The sequence below is a fragment of the Mastigoproctus giganteus genome, chromosome 11, assembly GCF_048544385.1.
Source record: "Mastigoproctus giganteus isolate SK-2022 chromosome 11, ASM4854438v1, whole genome shotgun sequence".
In the NCBI taxonomy this organism is placed as follows: Eukaryota; Metazoa; Arthropoda; class Arachnida; order Uropygi; family Thelyphonidae; genus Mastigoproctus; species Mastigoproctus giganteus.
This window is the reverse complement of record NC_143585.1, coordinates 86,973,272-86,997,760: the sequence shown is the minus strand read 5'-3', so window position 1 is coordinate 86,997,760 and position 24,489 is coordinate 86,973,272. Positions and strand designations below refer to the sequence as shown.

The following is a 24,489-nucleotide window of genomic DNA, read 5'->3' as shown; positions in this document are numbered from 1 at the left end:
TTTCACATGTACCAGAACCGGAAGTGGCCTGGGGGCATGGAAAACTAAAACGTTTATTTCTGGCAAAAACCACCGCCTCAAAAAGGGGGTGAAGTCGTACTCCCCTATCTCTATTCATGTTATTGTTGCCAGAGGATCCAATCCACAGACTTTCCAGCCACTTGCTGTCCCAGAATCTATGCGCCCGGTCAAGGATGACAGCATTGTCAGGGGAGACCTGGTTTTGTTTTTCCCAATAGTGCTCGGCAATGGCAGATTTATTGAGCTCTGCGGTCCGTATCGCTCTTGAATGTTCCCCCCCAGACGGTCCTTAAGACGCTGTCCTGTCTCCCCCACAATCCGGGCATGTGATCTCATATATGACCCCACTACTAGAATCCCTAGTAACGGGGTCTTTGACCTGGGACACTACTGTGTGCAACCTCCGGCCCAGGAGCTGCACACAGCATGTCTGAAAGTCGCGAAGCATCCTTGCAATGCGATCTGACAGGCCCGGATAGTAGGGAACATACACTGTGGTAAGCGGTACAGGCGGAACTACCCGATTGGGCTCTTCCTCTCTATTGTATTTATCAATTACCCTGTGGGGTAACCGCACCTCATAAGATCCGTTGTAATTTGCCTAATTTCCTTCTCCCCCTCCTCAGAGGTGCTGCAATGTGTCCTCACCCTACCCAAAAGTGCTCTGGCCATACTATTTTTATGTTGGGCAGTCTGTGCCGACCTATAATGTGTATACTGGCCCCTACACATTGGTTTCTTATAAACCTTGGTTCTAAGTCTGGGGCCTTCCCTATACACCATTATATCTAGAAATGGGAGGGTGCCATCTGTTTCAACTTCCGAGGTAAAGGAGGGGGGAAAATTTTATAAAGGGGGGAAAATCATTGAGAAACGAGACCACATCTTCCTCTCTCTCCCCTTCTTTACAATAGTGAAAATGTCATCGATATATCGTTTCCACTTACGCATAGGGAACTCCAATCTCGCAAATATCCTATTCTCTAATTCCTCTACAGCCAGATTTGCGACAATGGCGCTGATTGGAGAACCCATGGCTGTGCCGTGAACCTGTTTATACATCACTCCTTGGAAAACCAAGGTTGTACTAGAAAGACATAATTCAACAGCACAACATATATCATCTATGTTTCGGTGGGATCTAGCACTTAAGGTATCATCCTTCTGTAAAGCCAATTTCACACATTCTACCCCATGTGCTATGGGGATACACATGAATAATGATACTACGTCCAATGACATCATCATCTCGTCCTCCCCTATATTTTGACTCCTTACAAAGTTCACAAATACCACACTATTTCCAACGACCAACATGGACCGACCCACAACAGGAGAAATCAGCTGCACCAGATATTTAGATAGAGCATACGTAGGGCTGCCAATGAAAGAAACTATGGGCCATAATGGAACATTCTCCTTGTGCGTCTTGGGTAACCCATAAAATCTGGGCAGCCGATACCCTGTTGCATGCATGGACCAATACTGGTCCTTTGAAATATTTTCCATTTTTATCCAGGAAAGTAGCATCTTATTTACACGCTGTTCTAAGCTAGCCAAGGGGTTTCTATGGATAATCTTGTAAGTACCACTATCACCTAATAAGTCTAACACTTTGTTGTGGTAATCTTCCTTGCTTGCTTAATACCACCGTTGATCTGCCTTTGTTTGCTGGTAGAATTATAATGTCTTCGTCCCGTTTAAGTTCTTCTATCGCTTTCTTCTGTTTCGGGGTAAGATTTGGAGCAACCATTTTTGCCTGGCCCAGTATGGAAACAGCTTTAACACTAATTTGATTGGCAGTATGTTCAGGTAATTTGCTAATTGCCCTCTCAATGCCCATGGATGTTTCGGTAATTGGAGGTTTGGGGGGCAGCAATGCAAACTTAGATCCAAGAGCTAAAAGTCCCTCTTGTTCTTGGGTTAAAGGATTGCCACTTAAGTTCTGAATGAAGTTGGAATGATTACTACCCCAAAGTATATCGGACTGCTCCTCTAATAATGTGTTGAACTTCCTAATATGTCTCTGTTTATATAAATAGGCAATCCTATTCACCCTCTCCAGAACTAACCTTTTAACACCCATCAGGTGCAGGGGGGACAATCTACTACTAATATCACCTAATGCTACTTCAATCAATCTCCTACTATGTCTCAAATCATCATGAAGTTTCTGAATCCATGTATTCAAAACCTTCTTTTGATACCATGTGATAATCCTGGACAGACGGCCATCCTTAAATGGTGCCTTAATCCTAAATTCATGTGGAATAAGATTATGATCCCTGCAATGGTAGGCAAACCTTAAGTGCTGTTGCTGTTTAGACTCACCTATGCTGTATCTTTGGAACCGTCGGATGTGCCGCAAAACTGTATGGCCATAAACATTAACTATATCCGCAATAAGGCCTCTAAGGTTGGGATTATTCATACCACAAATTTAAACAGATACACCAACCGTTTAAAACTGATTTAATAATAAAATAAAATGATACAAAAGACTGTAAAATAATATTTACAAAAATTGATTATTTAAAAAAAACTAGTTTAAGACTAAAATAAAATAAGTAAATACGTTAAAATGCATTAAAATATAAATGTAAAAGCGATAAAAACACTATTGAAGCTTTCGGAGGTGTCTGCCTCCTTCCTCAGCAATAATGAAACTTAAGTGACACATCCTTAAATACCAGGTTCACGGCACACGTGGATGACCAGGCACATATTCGGTATTCTTTTCACGTGTACTAGAACTGGAAGTGGCCCGGGGGCGTGGAAAACTAAAATGTTTATCTCTGGCAAAAACCACCGCCTCAAAAAGTGGGTGAAGTCGTACTCCCCTATCTCTATTCATGCTATTGTTGCCAGAGGATCCAATCCACAGACTTTCCAGCCACTTGCAGTCCCAGAATCTATACGCCCGGTCAAGGATGACAGCCTTGTCGGGGGAGACCTGGTGTTGTTTTTCCCAATAGTGCTCGGCAATGGCGGATTTATTGAGCTCTGCAGTCCGTATCGCTCTTGAATGTTCCCCCCAGACGGTCCTTAAGATGCCGTCCTGTCTCCTCCACGTAACATTTCCCACAATCCGGGAATGTGATCTCATATACGACCCCACTACTAGAATCCCTAGTAATGGTCTTTGACCTGGGACACTATTGTGTGCAACCTCCGGTCCGGGAGCTGCACACAGCGTCTGAAAGTTGCGAAGCATTTTCGTGATGCGATCTGACAGGCCCGGATAGTAGGGAACATACACTGTGGTAAGCGGTACAGGCGGAATACCCAATTGGGTATTCCGATTGGGCTCTTCCTCTCTATTGTATTTATCAATGACTCTCTGGGGGTAACTGCACCTCTTAAGATCCGTTGTAATTTGCCTAATTTCCTTCTCCCCCTCCTCAGAGGTGCTGCAATGTGTCCTCACCCTACCCAAAAGTGCTCTGGCCACACTATTTTTATGTTGGGCAGTCTGTGCCGACCTATAATGTGTATTCTGGCCCCTACACATTGGTTTCCTATAAACCTTGGTTCTCCCGTCTCCCCCACGTAACAATCCCCGGATTGTGGGGAATGTTACATGGGGAGACAGGACGGTGTCTTGAGGACCGTCTGGGGGAATATTCAAGAGCGATATGGACCGCAGAGCTCAATAAATCCGCCATTGCCGAGCACTATTGGGAAAAACAACACCAGGTCTCCCCCGAAGACGCTGTCATCCTTGACTGGGCACATAGATTCTGGGACCGCAAGTGGCTAGAAAGTCTGTGGATTGGATCCTCTGGCAACAATAGCATAAATAGAGATAGAGGAATACGACTTCACCCCCTTTTTGAGGCGGTGGTTTTTGCCAGAGATAAACATTTTAGTTTTCCACGCCCCCGGGCCACTTCCAGTTCTGGTACACGTGAAAAGAATACCGAGTATGTGCCTGGTCATCCATGTGTGCCATGAACCTGGTATTTTAGGATGTGTCACTTAAGTTTCATTATTGCTGAGGAAGGAGGCAGACACCTCCGAAAGCTTCAATAGTGTTTTTATCGCTTTTACATTTATATTTTAATGCATTTTAACGTATTTACTTATTTTTGTCTTAAACTAGTTTTTTTTAAATAATCAATTTTTGTAAATATTATGTTACAGTCTTTTGTATCATTTTATTTTATTATTAAATCACTTTTAAACAATTGGTGTATCTGTTTAAATTTGTGGTATGAATAATCCCAACCTTAGAGGCCTTGCTGCGGATATATCAAAAAGGCATTAATCATAACATCAGCAATGCCAAAGAAGAAAATGGTTCAAATATTGAGTATATACATACAGTATTATTAATGATGAATTTAGATCAACATTTCCGAATCTTGAAACAATGCTGAAAATATTTCTCACAATGCCTGTAACAAATGCATGCAGGGAATGGTTATTTTTTGTTTTCAAATGAGTAAAAAACTATTTGAGGAATAATTTAATATAAAATGAGTAATTTGTCATTTATTGAATCTAAACAGCATTAATTACGATGATTTAATAGATAGTTTTTCAAAGGCAAAGCTAAGGAAAAAATATTCATGTACATAAATTGTATGAACTCATAATTTAGCTATTGCATTGCTGTTTTTATAATGCACCTGATATTATTTACTGGTAACAAACAAGATGTGGATGTTTTTATAATATGTTTGTAATATAATTTTTGATATTATTTATATATATATATATATATTTTTTTTGGGTTGGTATCCTAAAAGAGGACCCCTGTAAAAGCTTAGCACCTCGGGGCCCCGAGAAGTATAAGTACGGCCCTGGTATTACTTTGTGTCAGTCAAACTTCATAGCCTACTTGCATGATTTTTCTAGTTCTTGTTTCAGTGGTATACAGTGACTGCTGTCATTAACCACCCAGCCATTCTTTGTATCATCTACAAACTTAGACATTAAGCCTGATATTCTTTCATCAATAACATTAATAAATATTGAAAATAACAATAGGCTCAGTACTGAACCCACCCTGGGGGGCCCACTAAAATTAGTTCAAGGAGAGCAGGGCTGATTGATAACCGCTCTGTCTTCTCCTTTCATTCAACCATTCTTTTATGTATAGCAATAGTAGCATGTTGCTAATTCCAGACTGCACCATTTTATGTGGAACAACATCCAGTGCTTATCTGAAGTCTAATTTTTGAAGTATATAATGCCAAAATTATTTTTTTGCATCCAGTTTCTTTGTTATTGGATTAGTATCCAATCAGATTGGTCAGACCAGATTGCCTTTTAACAAAATCATGCTGTGTTACTTCATTCCTGTGCAGATAGTACTGCATTACTTCTTTCACCAGTGACTCCATTATTTTCCCTGGAACAGAAGCTAAGTCTATAATTACTCATCTCACTCTTTGATCCTCCTTTGTGAAATGGGTATACATTTGCATCTCCAGTCCATATGTCCTCCCTTGAATCCAGGGATGCTCTCATAATTATGGCTAATGATTTGTTTACCTCTTTGCAGCTTCTATTAATGTAATTTGATAGATCAGAGGTGCCTTATTTACTTTTAGTTTCAGCAATTTCTCTTCCATTTTCCTAGTCAGTTTCACAAAATTATGTTAGAATTCATACTCCCTGTTAGAATTCAATATATGTCTGGCATCTCCATTCCAAAAAAAAAAAAATCTCATTGAAAATATCTAATCGGTTAGCAACCTGAACAGGTTCATCAACAGTTATATCATTTGTGTCTAGTGGATCAATGTGATTCATCCCATTCCTTCTAATGTTAAGAAGTAAACAAGTCTTTACTTTCTCAGCCAAAGAATGTAAAGAAGTCTTTTCTACTTTTATTTACATTCTTTATCAGAGGATTCTCATAATCTATCTAAAGTTGTCTGACTTCCTTCATGACTTGATAGTAGATTAGTTTATACTTACTACAGATTTCTGTGTCCCCTGCTAATTTGTACTTATCCTTTGCATTTGTCATCTCTGCCACTAGTCTTATCAGTTCATTTGATATTTAGGTTTAAACTTTGACAGAATCTGTTAGTTAGCATAAAAGTTTTAGTAGCTTCTGTGATTGCATCCCATTTTGAATTTGCAGTTGATAAAACATCAGTTAGGCTTCGACTGATAGGAATTTCAAAATTATCTGTAACCACACCACTGTAATTGTCTTTACAAAAGCAAAATCTCTTCCCTGTACTTTGACACTGGTTGTATCTTTAAGTAGATCCCACATATGTTATGATCACTGCCACCTAGTGGTTCCTTTATCTGGATATTCTTATTGAATGAAGAGACACATCTGATAATCAAATCAAGAGCATTGACTTTTTTCCTTGCCTCTCTAAGATGCTAGTGTAGAAAAACAGTCATTCAATAAATCCACAAAAGTCTGGCTACTGTGTGAGTGCCCAACTGACAAGTTCTAGTCAACACATGAAAAAAGTTTAAAATCCTCCATTATTAGACATTCTGATTTACTGTATTTGTTTTTGTCCACTCTATTTGTTTATTATACTCATCACAGTCATTTGGCCTCTAACACACTCTACTCTCAATTTTATTTTCCTAATGCTTATGTATCACCAAAGTGACTCAACATTGCATTCCCCCCCACGTCAAGTGTGTGCACAGCCTTAGACTCCATATGCTTCTTAACCAAAAGTATAATTTGTGATATGAGCAATGTGACCTGCCTAAGTAGCCCTTGCACCAGAAACTCCCATAACAACAACATCAAGGAGCATTTCATGAGTTGAATGGGGGCTCAAGGGCAGACCTCTGAATTTGTTATATAATTGTACATTAATACCAACTATAACACATTTCTTTGGGCTCACAGAACTGGGAATTTTATGAACCAGAGACAGTAGTTACTCTAAATACGATCATTTTAAGGAAAAGACAGATTGATATGAGTAGATAAGAAGAGGTAATAGGGTTTTACATTTCTGTGGTCTGTGTTAGATAACCATTTAGCAGAAATCAGTTGGGCTAAATAATTAGTCTTCTTTTGAGTTTGTGTACATGTGTGTTTTTTATGTTTCACTAGTTGCCATTATTTTGGTATTGTATTTATTATCTGTTGCTTGACAATAGGACAATGTTAGGACTGGATGTTTGGAAAAATGATGCATATAGAATATTAGTTCTAGGGAACATCTAATTGCAAAAGAGGAATATTGAAATGAAATTTGTTCTTTCTGTACACATTTTACTTACCATAATCAAATTCCACATTGCTTATGCCTGAGTGGCCCTGTGTTTCCGATATTCCTACAATTCTCCTTTTGATGACTAAACCAGTATGTCAAATTCATCATATTTGTTTACTATACTCCTGATCTAAGTATATATTCAAGTAAACACGCATCTGGTTTTTTTTTTGGTTTTTTTAACTCTTAGTAACTCTAACACAGCCCATGTTTGTGCTTGTCCCGTGTGGATCCTCTGCAGGCCTTGTAATCCCCGACACTTTACTTTTCAAGCTTGTACATGTCCCAAATCATTTTCACCTCTGCCTGTGGCTGCTATTATTGTCTCTCTCTCTCTCTCTCTCTCTCTCTCTCTCTCTCTCTCTCTCTCTCTCTCTCTCTCTCTCTCTCTCTCTCTCTCTCTCTCTTTCTCTCCCCCCCCCCAAGATAGCAGTTTGAAAACTGCTATCTTGGGGGAAGAGAGAGAAAATAGCAGTCATCTAACACTGCATCAATAGTATCAGCAAATATTCTTATACCCCTTCTGTTTAAATGTATCCCATCCTTGTATATGTATATTTAAATGTATCTCATCCTAAAAATAGCCCATCCTTTGTTAAAAGGATGGGCTGTTTTTAGCACAGACCTTGCTAAGAGAAGTTCTACCCTGTGAGCTTCGCACTGTCTCTCCAGGATAGAATTGCTTGACAAGGCTTTCATCATGTACTCCCCTCCCTAATGTTTGTGCCAAATTATAGATACTTTCAAATTTACTCCAACTTGTAGCAGGCACCTCCATAGCCAGGTGGGAAGGAGCAGCACTGCATAGCACACGCTTCTTGATTAGACCGGGGTTCAAGCCCGTCACCACCAAATACGGAGGATGCTGAAAGGTCAAGGAATGACCACCGCATATCCCAGGACAATATGGCCTTAGTTGCTAATGCACCTAAAAACCAAATAACAAACAATCCAACTTGTAGCTTTTTCTCAACATTGCCGTGTACTTGTTAAGTCAATCCCCAGATCTCCTACTCTTAATATCATCGGAGATGACATTAATATCATTCTTTAATATCAATGTCATTATTGATGTTAATATCATTCTATCCTGGAGAGACAGTGCAAAGCTTACAGGGTAGAACTTCTCTTAGCAAGGTCTGTGCTAAAAATAGCCCATCCTTTTAACAAAGGATGGGCTATTTTTACAAGGATGGGATACATGAATCTGATGAGTATAATGCGCAATTTTGCAGAGAAATAGTGGGCCAGTAAATTAGAGTGTCTTATAATGGGGGATTTTAATTTCCCGATTATTGACTGGAATTTGTGGGTTGGTCACTCACACGCTAGCAAGGCTTTTGTGGATTTATTGGATGATTGTTTTCTACAGCAGCATGTTCAGGAGGCGACTAGAGGGTGTATTGATCTGATTATCAGTAATGATTCTTCATGCATCAAGAATATGCAGATAAAGGAACCACTAGGTTGCAGTGATCACAGTGTGCTGAAGTGGGATTTACTCAAAGAGGTAACTACCATTAAGGGTAAAGGAAAGGGTTTTTGCTTTCGTAAAGATGATTACGGCGGTCTGAGATTATATTTAAATTCTATACGGTGATGTTACCAACAGCAAATTCAAAATGGGAAGCATTCAAAGAATTAATCTTGCAAGCTACAAGGCTTTTTATACCAACAAAGAAATATTGTTCAAGATTTAGGCTTAAATGGATGTCAGATGAACTAATTAGACATGTGACAGAGAAGAAAAATGCATGGGATACATATAAATTAACATGTGACACAGAAGCATATGATAGATATAAGCTAGTAGTAACCAAGTCTGTAACAAAGTTACAAAGGAGGTTAGGCAGGTGAAGGCAGATTACGAGAAATCTTTGGCAAAGGATGCAAAGAAAAACAGCAAAGAGTTCTTTACTTATGTAAACTCTAGAAGGAAGGGGATGAATCAGATTGGTCCAATTGATATCGATGGTTCAACTGTTGATGATCCTGCTCAGGTAGCTAACAAACTAAATGAATATTTTGCCTCTACATTTTTTTTTTTTTTTTTTTTTTATGTAAACCCCAAACACGAGAGGTATTAGAACCTATAGTACTTAGTACCGTGCTTGGGTTGGAGGTTGCGAAGACAAAAGAAGATATTTGTTGACATTGGACTTAAACTTTTGTAGACTGTAATTTTCAGGAAATACGTATGAAGGAAGGTTGTTCCAGAAAACGGCAGTTGAATGAATAAACAAGGAAGATGAAAAGTTGGTTCTGTGAGTTTGAAGTTGGACAGTAAATGGATGTTGGCTGGTGGCGGCACATGTTTGGACTGTTTTGAAAGAGAGAGCGGGAATTATAGAAGCCAATTCAGAAGAACAGTGCCCATGGAAGTATCTGTAGACGAGGCATGCAGCAGAAACAGTACATCTATGGGAGAGCGAGTGGAAAGACTCTGTTAGAAATGAATCATTAATTAACCTAACTGCCCTCTTCTGATTTTTATTTTTTTTTTGTTTTTGTTTTTTTTTAGAAGCATTAGCAACTAAGGCCATATTGCTCCGGGATATGTGGTGGTCATTCCCTGACATTTCCGCCCTCTGCTGAATGGAATCAAGAAGCCTGAGAGAGGTTTTGGGGGCACCACCCCCAGATGTGGGAACAATATTCCATGGCAGGGCAGATTTGCAATTTATACAGAGCTTTATGCAGCTGTTTGGGAGAAAAGTAATGCCGAGGGCGAAAGAGAAAACCAAGTTTTTTAGATGCAGAGGAAGCAATATTTGTAATGTGCTTGTGCCAAGAGAGATTAGAAGTCAGGGTAATCCCCAAAAGAGATATATCATTTTGCCTAGAAATTGGAGTGTCACCAAATATAAGCATAGGAGCAGAAGAATCCTTTTTGCGAGATATAAGACAAGACTGAGTTTTAGAAGGGTTGAAATCAACAAAGTTTTCTTTGCCCCATTGGAGAATTACCTGAAGATTGGCGTTTAAGGAATTGGTAGCAGATTTTCAAGAAATTGAAGCTGATTGAGCGGGACAAGGTTTCTCAAAATGGAAAGTGGATTGCAATGTGCTATCATCGACAAAACTATGGATAGGATTTCCAGTCAATGGAAGAAGGTCATTAATATACAAGAGGAAAAGAGTGGGGGAAAGAACTGAACCTTGGGAGACACCGGCATTAGTAGAAAAGTTAGAAGACAGAGAGCCATCAACCATCACCCTCAGTGAGCAATCAGAGAGAAAACTGGATAACCAATTGCTAAAAACAGTTGGCAAAAGATAAGATGGAAGCTTGTTTAGAAGACCTTTATGCCAAACACGATCAAAAGCCTTTGAGATGTCAAGAGCAACTACTTGTGTTTCACTGAACCTTTCCATTGAATCAGTCCATAAATGGGTAACATAAGCCAGAATATCACCAGTGCATCGACACTGATGGAATCCATACTGACGATCATTGATCACACGGAAGGTTTCTAGGTAGTTTAAGAGTTGGCAGTTAATTGATTTCTCAATTACTTTAGAAAGAGTAGAAGTAATTGCAATGGGACGATAATTGGATGGGAGGGATTTGTCACCCTTTTTAGGAAATTTCCAAGCAGAAGGAAAAACACCTTTGGAATAAGAAAATGAAAAAAGCGGCAAAGAATAGGAGTAAGTTCAGGAGCGCAGGTTTTGAGAACAAGTGGAGAAATACCATCGGGACCTGGAGCTTTCTTAGCATCAAGATTCGTCAAAATCCTTCTGACATCCTTTTGACGGAAGACCCCAGGAGGCATTGAATGGAGCATGTTGGGAATGCTGGGAGGTGTTTTACCAAGATCATTAATACATGAGTTGGAAGAAAAATGGGATGCTAGCAGGTCAGCTTTATCCTTGGCCGAAGTGACAACAGAACCATCTGGTTTGGACAGAGGTGGGAGCAGAGATGGGCAAAAGGTTGCGGCCAATGGCTTTGGCAAGAGACCAGAATGCTCAGCTACCATTAGGGCAAGAAGCAAGTTTTCTGCTCTTAGCGTGTTCAAACTCTAGTTTGGACTGATTAATAACTGCTTTACAATTGTTGTGAGCATTGGTGTAGGCAGAAACGAAACTGAAGAATTAGAAACAAACCGATTACGATATGCAACATTCTTCTCTTGAAGAGCCTTATCACATTTATTTGAGGGGAATGCCAGAGGTGTATTCAACTCTGGCAGTAAGCTAGATAATCTTGTAATAACTGAGAGTAAAGTAGAGGAGAAATTGTTGAAGATAAATACAAGAAAGGCACCTGGGGTGGATGGAATCTATCCAGTTATATTAAAGGAAGAGGTGGCAAAGGAAATAAGCAAACCCTTAGCCATAATTATGAGAGCTTCCCTGGACTCAGGGGATGTACCCATGCACCGGAGATGTGCAAATGTGACCCCAATCCACAAAGGAGAATCAAAGGGAAACAGGTAATTATAGCGTGAGTTCGACTTCTGTTCCAGGAAAATTAATGGAGGCACTGGTTAAAGAAGCATTGCAGGATCATCTAGACAAGACTTCAGTTATAGCTCAGACACAGTATGATTTTGTTAAGGGGAAGTCTTGTGTGACCAATTTGATTGGATACTATTATGTAGTCACAAAGGAACTGGATGCAAAGAATAACTTTGATATCATATATTTGGATATTAGAAAAGCCTTTGATAGTGTTGCACATGGAACACTGCTGAACAAATTGGAGCAGTGTGGCATTGGAGACAAATTGCTGCTATAGATAAAGGGATGGTTGAGTGGGAGAAGACAGAGAGTGGTAATCAATGGACACTGCTCATCATGGACTAATGTTATTAGTGGAGTCCCTCAGGGTTTAGTGTTGGGTCCATTGTTGTATTCTGTATTTATAAATGATATTGATGATGGTATATCAGGCTTAATGTCCAAGTTTGCAGACGATACGAAGGTTGGCAGAGTTGTTAATTACAGTAATGACAGTAAACTGCTGCAAAAGGATCTAGAAAAGTAGAGTAGATGGGCTTAGAGGTGGAAAATTAAGTTTAACATTGACAAATGTAAAGTACTACCTATGGGTGCAGTAATCCCAGATTAACGTATCAACTCTGTGGTACCACACTGACAGTGGTAGAGAATGAAAAGGACCTGGGGGTAATTGTGCAGGCAGATTTCTGAGTTTTCTGGTGAAGTTTTCTGGGCAGTGCAGACGGTCTTCAACAGTAGCTCATGGTATCTTGTCAATGATATATAGGAATTTTTCTAGCAGGGATAAGGAGGTGGTTATCCCCTTGTATAGGGCAATAGTCAGACCATACCTTGAGTACTGTATACAGGTCTGGAGGCCTCATTTTAAGAAGGATGTAGAGCTGTTGGAACGAGTACAGAGAAGGGCAACAAGATTAGTGAATGGAACAAAGGGTTGCTCTTATGAAGGAAGGCTTAAGTTTTGCAAATTAGTGTCCTGACACTAGGCACCTGCAAGGTGATCTGATTGAGGTGTATAAAGCCTTGAATGGTTTGAGCATGCTCAATGCTGATGGGATTCTTCCTCTTTCTCAGAACGATTGCCTGAGAGGGCATTAATTCAAATTGAGGAAAGACGGTTGTAGGATAGATGTGCGGAAGTTTGCCTTGAGCCAGCAGGTGGTTGATTGCCGGAACAAACTTCCATCTGTCGTTGTAGAGGTTGATAGCTTGAATAGATTCAAGGCAGAGCTCGACAAACATTTGGAGTGAGTGGATGGGTGAAATAAGGGTTTTTTTTTTTTTTTTGGCTGATGCTATATAAGCTTGCTTTCTTTCATCATGTGCTTCTGCTAATGCTAAACAAGCTAGAACAAAGTACATCTACTTTTACAATGTTGATACAATGAAAGCTATTGTATACAAATGTAATGTCCATAGTTATAGAGAAAATTATATTGAGTACATATTTTTTTTCTTTGTAAAACAATAAGGGGAGTTTACCTCGATATAGTACGTAGAATACTTCCATATGATACTCTCCAGAAATTAAAACGAAAAAATTGAAAAACTTATATTAGAGTAGCAAATAATTTAAAAATAAGAAAATTAATTAAAAGTATTTAACGAAAAAAATTGCAAAATGATTTTACTTCCTAATTCAGGAAGGGAAATTGTCAGGAATGATTTTCCTTCCAGAATTAACAAGGAAAATTGGTTTGCAATTTTTTTCATTAAATACGTTTAATTAATTTTCTTATTTTTAATTGCGTTAAATTGATTTTAAATTATTTGTTACTCTTAAGTTTTTAGATTTTTTTTGTTTTAATTTCTGGAGAGTATCATACGAAGTGTTCTACGTACTATATTGAGGTAAACTTCTCTTATTATTTTACAAATATTGTTATCAACGTAGAACGTATTGAGCTCTGGTTCATACTATCTAATATTTTTTTGTATAGAAAAACAGAAACCATTTGAGAAGAGAAAATTAAAAGTCTAAAAACTCTTTATACATTGTGCTCATTACAGGTAAAGTTTTATACATGTCATTTTTTACGGAATATGTACATATTAATTTACAAATATCGATATTTTTGTGCATACTAATTAGACATATGCTAATTACAAATGAGCATACTGATAACGCATTATTTAGGAATGTGTAATGTTGAAGTGGGCAGTTTGAATAAATTCAAGGAAGAGCTAGACACTGGAGAGGATAGACAGGTGATTCGCAAACTTTTTTTTTTTTTTTTCTTTTTGATGCTTGTGCTTGCCTTTTTTCATCATTTGCCATTACTAGTGCTAACTTCACGTTATGTGGAATAATATGAAAGATACTGGGTGAGTCTTTGTACAGAGGCCTATATGAATTTTTTTCCCCCCAGAAAATTCATCCAGATTCATTTCTAATGTGTTGATTTTGCTTAGGACTTGAGTATAATGCTTGAATGTCATATTGCACAGGTTATCTTTTTTGATCTAAATAGCTGACCTGAATGCACTTCACGTTGTAAAGTTTTTCGAATCTATTTATTGATAATAGGGTAAAAATCATGTTTTGTGGTTCTTTTCCCCACTCTATCTTCAGTGACTATAATCTTGCTGTTATACATCCCAAAAAAAACACTAAAGAAAACCAAATTAAGTCAGTTGTTTTTTGTGAGTGTAACAAGTTCTGAGCTAATCTCAGTAGAGATTAGCTGGGAACATTGAGTGGAAGGATGAAATGTTAGTGAGAAGTAGTGTAAGACTCACTTTGTTTCTTTAAGCATTTCTTGGCCAAGATTTTATTTATATTATGTTGATGGTATCTACTTTGTTAGTGATTAGCTTAATGATTGTGTAATTCCTAGGTCTGTGTATAGCACTGATCTTGAGGTACTGAGAGGATTGCCATATAACGTATTCATCTATATCTTATGATCCAGTACTGAGTGCCATAGAGCCTATTTAAGGTGTGAGTTTGCAGTTGACTAGATCTCACATGCATATAGAAGAACTAGAGTTGAACGCCTATGTATTTAATCAGCAGCTTAGGATTATTAATAACAACAAGCTCAGGCCGTATGTTCTGCAGAGTATCATGCACTTTATGATGATTTGAAAATAGTCACTAAAGGTGATCTTTATGTATCTTTTAGCCTTTCACCCAACCCCAAATATCATTTTAAGCTTTCCTTTCATGAAGTTCACCTTGCACATGGTGAAAATTCAGTTAGAGTTGATTCTCAAACAAGATGGGATTGGACTCCAACACCAGCAGATTGATGTTTCATAGATTATGTAGCCTCTGGGTGAGCTGCAGTTTCAAATACTTTTGATCATCTGCCTATAGTTGGAATTTTGGGTTGGCTAGAAACTGCTGTGATGAGGGCAACTGAGAAGATGCTACCCTGTGTCACAACTTTTATGATTGGAAAGGCCAGACTGTGATGGCATTCCACCATTACCATTCTGTTTATTAGAAGCAAAAATTTAATATTTGTAGAAGCTATTAATCAATTTTGAAATGTTTTTGCAGAATGAGTTGAAGAGCTGGTATGCTGATTGACACTATCAAATGCAGACTTGATATAAAAAAATAATTCAGTTATACTTTGTTTAATGTTGTGTGAATATTAAATAAGGTATCCTGCAAATTGGTGGAAGTTGATCTTTGTTAATAACAACATTAAATGAAAAGGCACTGCTTGAAAAACAGTGCAGGACTGTTGTTGGTTAGATTATTTTCTCATAAAGCTCAAATAGTGACCAATTGATATTTCTTAATATAGAATGAATAAATACTTGGTTTATGGTAGCTAGCTTCAGTGTAAATTGTTATAGTGTTGAGATTATCTTTTGAGGACCCAAACAGAAGCAATTACAGGAGAGAAAATAGGTCCACCCCTCACACAGACAACATCAACAGTCAAACCACTGGAGAACAACAGGATCAAAACAGCACAAGTAGCATTTGCAATACCAGTAATGCAAATAACTAAGGTTCCGATGAGCAACATGACTCCATAGTAACATGGGGAGCTATACACTCATGTCACTTTATGGTTGTATTTTTTCAACCTAGAACCATAGTCAGTCCAAATAATTAAAATCCCTAATGACATCGAAATTTCTGAATATATTTGGGAAAATTTGGACGCTGGTAACCCTAGACCAATGTTTTGTTGAAAATGTTCTGTGGAACACAAGTGTTCTGAGATATGTTCCACCAAGAGATAGTACTTATCTACAATTTGATATGTCAATGCAATTTGAAATAAAAAGAAAATGTGCTCAGATATATCCATATTAAAATGAAATTCTTATGATGTAATTCAAATAATTTTGTTTATGGTTGTGAAAACCGGTTATTTGTATTGAAAGTGAACTAAATAATAAGTTTATGTAGATTTGGCATTTCACTAATATGGAACATCACTTATGGTGTCTGCCAATTTCTTATATATTTTAATGTGTTTTGTTAGTAAAAAAAAAATAATAAATAAAGGTAATGTGTGCATTGTGTTACATTTCAGGAAATTTTGATTATCAGATAACATACTTCAGGATTTAAAAACTTCTGTATTGTACTTAAGAATGGTTTATCAAAACCATCACCATGTTCACGTGATGGATAGCTGTGAAGTTATATTTTTGTAAGTTCCATTTTGTGGGAGGGGGGTAACAGGGGACATGGGTTAACCTGTTGACTTCTTTTTTTTTCAATAAAGATCCACAAGAATATTCTAAAGAAGTACTGAAATTCTCACAAGGATCAAAGCCATTGTTCGTGATATTCAATTTAATTCAATTTTTTTTTTTTTTTTTTTTTTCAATGTGCCATTCCTTTTCTTTAGAACAAATGAATAATTCTTTTTTCCAACACCTAGAAAGTGCGTGTTCTATTTTTTCATTGAGCAGTCAGTTTTTTGAATTATCTTGTGAATCTTTATACTCAGTTGAACTCCTTTACCGTAATGTATCAAACTCCTTACTCCTTTGTTTGAATGTATGTATGTATGCCAAAGAAATGAGAGATAAATGGGTTAGTAATCAGTCCTTTATAAAGGAGCAGATCTCAGAATTTATTTACATAGGGATGTGACTAACATATAAAGTAACAATGACCTCATTAGAAGACGACTATACTTCGGTTGTAATCATAATTTTAGAAATTAAGGCATGCCTGCAATGTATACATTTTATAAATAAATTTATTAATGAAATCTGATATTAATGTATTTAATTTTTTTCAGCCACACACTTTACTGAAAATTTGGATGAAGGAGTTCTTGGTGGTAAGTCATTTTAATGTTTTTAAATCTGGCATTTGTTGTTCTTACATAAATTTTTATTTATGGTAAGAGTACATCTCAGGTAACACACCAATATGGTTATATTGGTGTGCTACCTGCTTTTTTTTTTTTTTAATTCCTTCTTTTAAATAATATTTCAGTGAATATGAAAGGATGCTTAAAAGAACTGATATGTTGATACTGTTGAATGCAGACTTGATATATACTGGGTGGTTATAAAATAAGTTTCCCTATTCAGGAGACCCAACTGTCAAAACGTTTAGAGATAGCACTGTGAAAGTCAGTGGGTATGGGGATGTGATTTGTAAAAGGAAAAAAAATAGTTTGAATTCCCGCCACCAAGGGAGAAATTGGCACTGTAAACATGAGGTTAAATACTTAACTTAGAATTAGATTTTAATATCAGAACTTAGAAATCTACAAATATTGTTCTGTGTGCTTTTCTTCACTTGAGATAACATTCTGAAAACAGAGGACTGTGCGTGCGGCAGTTTCGTGTAGCATCACATTGGGGATGTTGACTACATGCTCTTTTAATGCTTGCTTTCAAATCGACAAACACCTGTATGCCGCCATGGTAAACTCTGTCTTTCAGATATTCCCATATCCAGAAATCACAGGAATTGAGATCTGTTGATCTGGCTGGCCAGAATTGCGGAAAGTCTAGAAATTATGCGATCATTTCCAAATGTTGAATGGAGCAGTTCCTTCACCTCGATCAACGTGGGGAAGGCACCATCTTGTACGAACACTATGGTCTCTAAGCATTGCCTTTCTTGCAGAACGGGAATAATGTGATCTCTTAAAGATCACAGTACCGTACGCCTTACAGGGCCACGAGGTGTAGACTCTTCAAAGAAAAATGGTCCGATTATAAATTCTGCTGTGAATCCACACCGTGCTGTAATGTGTGGACTTTGTAGTGGTCTTTTATGCACAGCAGATGGACGAGAAGTTCCCCATAATCGGCAGTTTTTTACATTTACAGCCCCATGAAGAGTGAAATGTGCCTCATCAGACCATAAGATCATTTGATCCCATGTATCGTCAAGTTCCATACAAGCCAGAAAGCATAGAGCAAAGTCTATTCATTGTTGCTGATCACAAGACTTTAGTTCTTGCACTACGTGAATCTTGCACGGGAGCCAGTGTAAAATTATTCGAAGCACTTTACGTACAGTAGACCAAGGAAGGTTCAAGTCTCTTGACACACCTCTGGCACTATTGATTGGTAGTGTTTCGCATTCTGACTATTGCAACTGCCATTTCATCCACTACCTCTGTTCCGATACATGGTCGTCCCCTACCTGGAATTACACCTAACTCCCCGGTCGCTTCAAATTTCTTTATTAGTTTTCAAAGCCCCACTGATATCAAAGGTCCTTTGCACAAACCTTTAATTTTCTGATATTCATGTAGTGCTGCATTAGCATTACTATTATTCTGATAGAGCAGGTTCCTTTTTTGTAAAAGCCATAATGGCTATCGACGGTGGTGTTGACCTTTCTGCTTTTATCTAACAGGATGTCATTTGCGCAAGCAGCGTGTCTTGAAGTAAATGACAACTTTTACATATGCGCAGCGTCGTTTTTCCCCTGGTGGCAGAAATTCGAACTAATTTTTTTTATTCTACAAATCGCTTCCCCATACCCTAAATGACATACCCACTGATTTTCACAGTGCTAACTCTATTTTGACACTAGGGAAACTTATTTTATAACCACCAAGCACACACACACACACACACACACACACACACACATATATATATATATATGTATGTATGTATATATATATATATATATATATATGTATCAAACGGCCTCCGTAGCTGAGTGGGCAGGAGCGGGAGTGCAATAGCACACGCTCTTTGAGTAGACCGGGGTTCAAGCCCCTGACTGCTGAATACGGTCGATCTGCCAACCCGCACTGGACCAGCGTGGCAGATTATGGTCCATTTCCCTTAACATGAATGGTTGAGGAGGCTTCCATCCTGCAGTGGGTTGATAATGGCTGCACTTTACTTTTTTTACTTTATATATATATCTGATAATTAAAATAAATATGATATTTAAAATAAATATATATATATGTGTGTAGCCTTTGATTTGCACCGATCACTAACCACAATGCCATTTTTATTTATTTATTTTTGTAATTTCTTTTTTTTTTTTTTTGCAATTTTTTATAAATTGAAAGTTTAAAATCGTCAGACAAAATTTATTGGCATCATACTGTGCTATGTATCGTGCACTATTCACGTAATTTAGGACAATCTGAGCCAATTAGCAGTTAGTGCATTTGTATCAGAGACAAGAAAGATTCCCGCCCTCAAAGTAACCACTCGTGGATGCGGATAGTAAAGGTCCAGCAGGGAAGCATTCAGTTGGTGTTGTTTACGCTATTTACACGTGTTGGAAATTTATTATGCTAACATTTTTTTATTAATTGTCCTATTAATAAATCGTGTTATACAGATTTTAATTTAATAGAATAAAAACATGCCATGGCTGGTAAAAGTAGTTAATTGAATCCTGGTGCAATATTCGGAGAACAGAATCTGATGAAAACCTCCCTAATGTGTGTAGGGCTATGAAGAATGCTAGTAAAATAAAACAATCGATGCAAAATGGTAGGTAAAAATTTTTGGTGCCCGGAACCTAACCCTGTGATTTCCAATTGACTCCATTTTATAAAGCATTCCATTTGCACCGCTTTATTTACGTTGGGGTTAGGTCCCCCCCCCAGGAACCTAACCCCAACGTAAATCAAGGGCTACCTGTATATATACTCATGAAAGGCAATGTGCTAATGTTATGGGTACTAGTAACGCTAAGTATGAAGAACAAGGGGGGAACGGAACATAAATCGCTATCACTGTGAACAAAGAAGGGTGCTAAGATAAAGGAGAAGTAATAAGAATAACTTAGTGCCGTTTGTCCTGTGACCTCAGCACCTTTTTCAAGGGCCAGCTGCCGAAATCAAAGGAGAAGGCGGCAATAAGTGGGTAAATCCTTTGTTTCTGACATGAAGTACACGCCGCACGTGGTGTATGTAAAAAGCAGGTAAAGTTAGTTAAATCACCACATATCTACTTATATTACCACATCAAAAAAGCTCTCGGTATTATCAAATATAAAAAATTGATTAACTGTACTATTGATATCAATAATATCATGGCTAACTGATATTCCATAACTGCTAGGCTTGTACATATGTATAGTCAATACTCCTAGCCTCTTTGGGATCTTACATACATAGAAAACTTGTACTCCCCGATTGGTTATCTATAGGAGTATTAATTTATAATTTATATATTATTATTTTATCTACTTTTTATTTTTTTTTCTTCATACACCATACATAAACACCTGAAGGATGCTTAATAAATAATGAGTTCACCCAGCAGGTGAACTCATTATTTATTAAGAACTATGGCACTTCTTTGACCAGATTAGGACATATTTGGGGTTGCTTGATAATTTTAATGAGTGAATAAATAATTAAGTAAAATATGTTCAAATTAATGGAAAAGTAATTAATGTAATTATTGAAATCTAGCCTCTATCACCCTCACAGTAAGGATAGTATATGCAGTAAAGACAGAAAACCATAATGCAGTGTAGTGTTATTTTCTCAAACTATTTCAGTGCCTGTGTTGAAATGATTCCTTGCTTCTTTATTCGATTGCTGCATCAAGTCTGTATGGCTTACTATTAGGAGTTTGTTTTTCATGTAATTAAAGTTACTATTCATTTGGAAGTTTTTCTTCCAAAAATTGTTTGTCAGCTTATTTAGATTTAATACATTTATTCACCGCCAAATGTAAAGATGGTTAATTGAGCTCCCTGTTGTCTGATGAGTGACATAACTAGTTCCAAAACCGGTCACAACAGTGCCTTCAAGCTTTTAATTAATAATGGATTTACTACCAGGTGATGTTATTCAATTAAAAATGATATTAGTTATTTTAGGTCAACTCCTGTCTAAATGTAGTAATTTCTAAAGAGTCTGAATTCAAGATCTGTCACAGGAGAGATAGAATGGGCCCGGACAGAAAAAACATTGCATAGTGTAGCATTATTTCCAAAATTAATCTAAAGTGTGAAGTTAGGTGATCATGGTGGTTGTTGTTCGGGGTCTTCCAATTAATTTGCTGATTATTGCATTCTGTATTTAAAATCAGAAACATCATGGGAAAAGTGGGATTGTGTACTGTGTTGTTTATAAACCTCAACCTCTGATTTCAAAGGGAGCTTTCTTCCAGTAGTTCCCACAAACTGTTCTACAGAAAATTTTGATATGTATGTCATGTCATTCTTGAAAGCCTAGCTGATAAAAAAAATATGGACTAATAAGATTGTCCCCAAGGACAATACACCACATTAAACATTAAGGGAAAAGATAATAATGTTATTATCTTTATCCTTAATGTTAATAATGAATATTTACAATCACATGTGTGTTTTCTTTTGCTCAGATGTTTATGAATGTTTTGAGAGTCAAAAATTCAATTTCTCGTAAAACATGATACATCTGTAACCAGAACACGACTGATAAATTGAGGTTGTCATTGGCTTAATTTGCAATTTACATTGCATATTAAGCTAATGACAAAAGTTTCTGTGTTTATTCATATCTTGTGGCAACAGTTCTTGTACTGGCATAGTGTGAAATGGATACAAATGTTGTTAGTGTAATGTCCTTCATATGCTTCCAGATTAAATAATTACCCGACCTGACAACTTTCTACTACTTGGGGTAGGAGATACTTGAGTACCCAACCAAGTAAAGCAGAGTATTTTTCTTAAAAATTTTCTTTTCTTGAAAATCTCTCTCTAACAGTGTTTACTTAATTCAGTGTACTTGTTTCTCTAACTTGGCTCCCTACAGCAGTAAATATTTTACGATTTGGTACTCATTGAGTTGGAAACTTTTTTTGGTGTATCTTTAAACAACAGCTACAAAGTTTTTATTAACACAATTTAAAATCACTACTTGTTAACAGATGGGACTGTTTTTACAGGGATGGAATATACTTAAGTAGAGGCAGTCTAAGATTATTTTCGGATGCTATCAAGGCTGTATTATATATATAGCAAAACTTAGTTTGAGGGAGGGAAATACACAGGTTAATAATTTAATGATAGCTATAAGCAGAGGTGGAATTTTGACATGCAGTAGTCGAAAAGCAAGAGAGCAGGGAGGGGGATTACAAAGCCTGCTATAACTACTAGTCCACATGAGAATAGCAGTTACACGGGCTGTGTAAATGTTACTAAAAACACCAACAGGAATACATTTTCTTGCAATATATACTAATGCTAGGAATATAGTAAATAAATTTGAGTAAGATGTATTGGTTAAAAGTACTTCATAAATACTGTATTATAGGTATAACTGAAACTTGGTGTTACTCTGATATTGGGAATGCAAAATTTGAATGTGATGATTATAACGTGTACAGAAAGGATACTTATGATGGGGGGGGGGGTTGTACATAGTTAAGAAGCACATAAACTTTTAAAATGCAGCACAACCAGTAGACATAGATTGCTAGTGCAATACTGATTTCTCAAGCGTTTATATCACTCTCATGTGACATAAACACTTTAGAAAACAAAAGTGAGAGTTGGAGTTTGTTATAGGCCAAGTGACTGTGATGACTGCAGTAAAACACTACAGATAAATAGTGGGCAAACCAATTAGAATGTCTTTTCATGAATGATTTTAACTTTCCAGATATCAGTTGGAACTCGTGGATTGGCAGCTTACACTGAGTAGCAAAACATTTCTCAAGTTTCCAGATGATTGCTTTCTACATCAATATCTTAGAGAGCCAATAGGTGAAAAGCGATATTTTTGATCTGGTTATCAGCAGTGATTCATCATGTATTAAGAATCTTCAAGTAATAAAACATTTAGGTGGCAGGGGTCATCGAATATTGTTGTGGGATTTATTCAAAGAAATAACTATTGTCAGTTATAAAGGGAAGGGATTTTGTTTTCACTAAGATGATTATAATGTGCTAGGATAACTTTAAAATTCATTTCAGTAGGCCCAATTAACATTAAAAACTATGCCCTGCCATTAATCTGGACAAATAACCTTTATTCACAGGAAAGCTAGTAATGTGTTCTGAAAATTTTAGCCTTTATGATAGCCTCTATTCCCCATGGAACATTCTCCACAAATTTTTTGTAAGTACACCTAATTCTGTTTTTGCACGAACTTTTTTTACACGAATTTGATTTAACACGAATTCAAAATAAATATTTCATTCTCTTTTTACACGAGTCATTTTGATTTAACACGAATTCAAAATAAATATTTCATTCTCTTTTTACGCGAGTCATTTTGATTTAACACGATTTCTATGAATTTTTTGCCTAAATTCTAAGAAAATTTTTTTTATTTGTGGCATATTAGTATCATTTGTGTATTACACGCACCAATAGATTGGATAACAGCTAGTGTGTGCGTTTTGAAACGCGTGCTTTTGTTTACCAGTGTGTACGTCTAGGTATCAATGAATCATCAACGTTTTGAATTTTTTGCATATCTACGGTATTCGTGCATTGTATCTTCGGAAGACATTTTAGTAGTAAGCTCTATTTCAAAGTGAAAGAATCTTTAGTGAAATTTGTGCACATATAAATTTATTAATTTTGCCGATAGTCAATAAATTGGAAGGTTACAAATTTTTCATACCTTTTTTTATTAATTATAACTGAGATATTTTTCTGTAGCCCTTATATAATGTTGAATAATTCGTCTATTACCAAAATGCAAAGGAAAGCGATTTCTTTGGAACTTAAAATTCAAATTTTAGATCGTCTTGCAACTGGACAAGGGGCTACGTCTGTAGGAAAGCATTTTGGTGTACATGAAGCTACCGTAAGAACTATTAAGAAAAATGAAGCTGCAATTAGGAAGTCGGTATGTTCTGGAACAAAAGTAAGTGTTAATTCATCATCATATACAAGAGATATTGTCAAGGAAAAAATGGAAAAGGCTCTGGTAATATGGATAGAAGATCAGTCACAAAAAAAAGAGTACCAGTAGATGGAAATGCCATCAAGCAAACAGCACTAAGAATTTACAGACAGATTAAAGAAAAGGAGCCAAGCACTTCATCTCAGTTAAACAGAAAGTATGAATTTTCTGCGAGTACAGGTTGGATGACAGGGTTTCTTAAAAGGAATGCTCTTCATAATATAAAAATTAAAGGTGAAACTGCATCTGCAATTGAATCGGCTGCTAAAGTATTCCCGCAGGAACTTGCAAAAATTATTGAAGATGGAGGATACACTCCTGATGAAGTGTGGAATGCAGATGAAACTAGTTTCTTCTGGAAACGAATGCCGAACAGAACGTATGTAGCCAAATCGCAGAAAACTGTTGGTGGTTTTAAGGTAGCTAAGGATTGTGTGACCTTATTATTTTTCTACAACGCTTCAGGAGATCGTATGTTGAAACCACTGCTGGTAAATCGAGCCCTAAA

The 24,489-nt window shown here is 37.0% G+C and overlaps 1 protein-coding gene across 2 annotated transcripts in view; it reads left to right on the top strand.

Annotated features, from left to right (window-relative positions):
* The window catches only part of 5PtaseI (inositol polyphosphate-5-phosphatase A), a 400,034-nt gene that overhangs the window by 33,275 nt on the left and 342,270 nt on the right, over window positions 1-24,489 (top strand). For both annotated transcript variants that reach the window (XM_090385500.1, XM_090385499.1), the window contains exon 2: window positions 16,925-16,966. In XM_090385500.1, coding sequence (XP_090241626.1) covers window positions 16,925-16,966 — 42 coding nt within the window. The remainder of the gene's footprint in view (window positions 1-16,924; window positions 16,967-24,489) is intronic.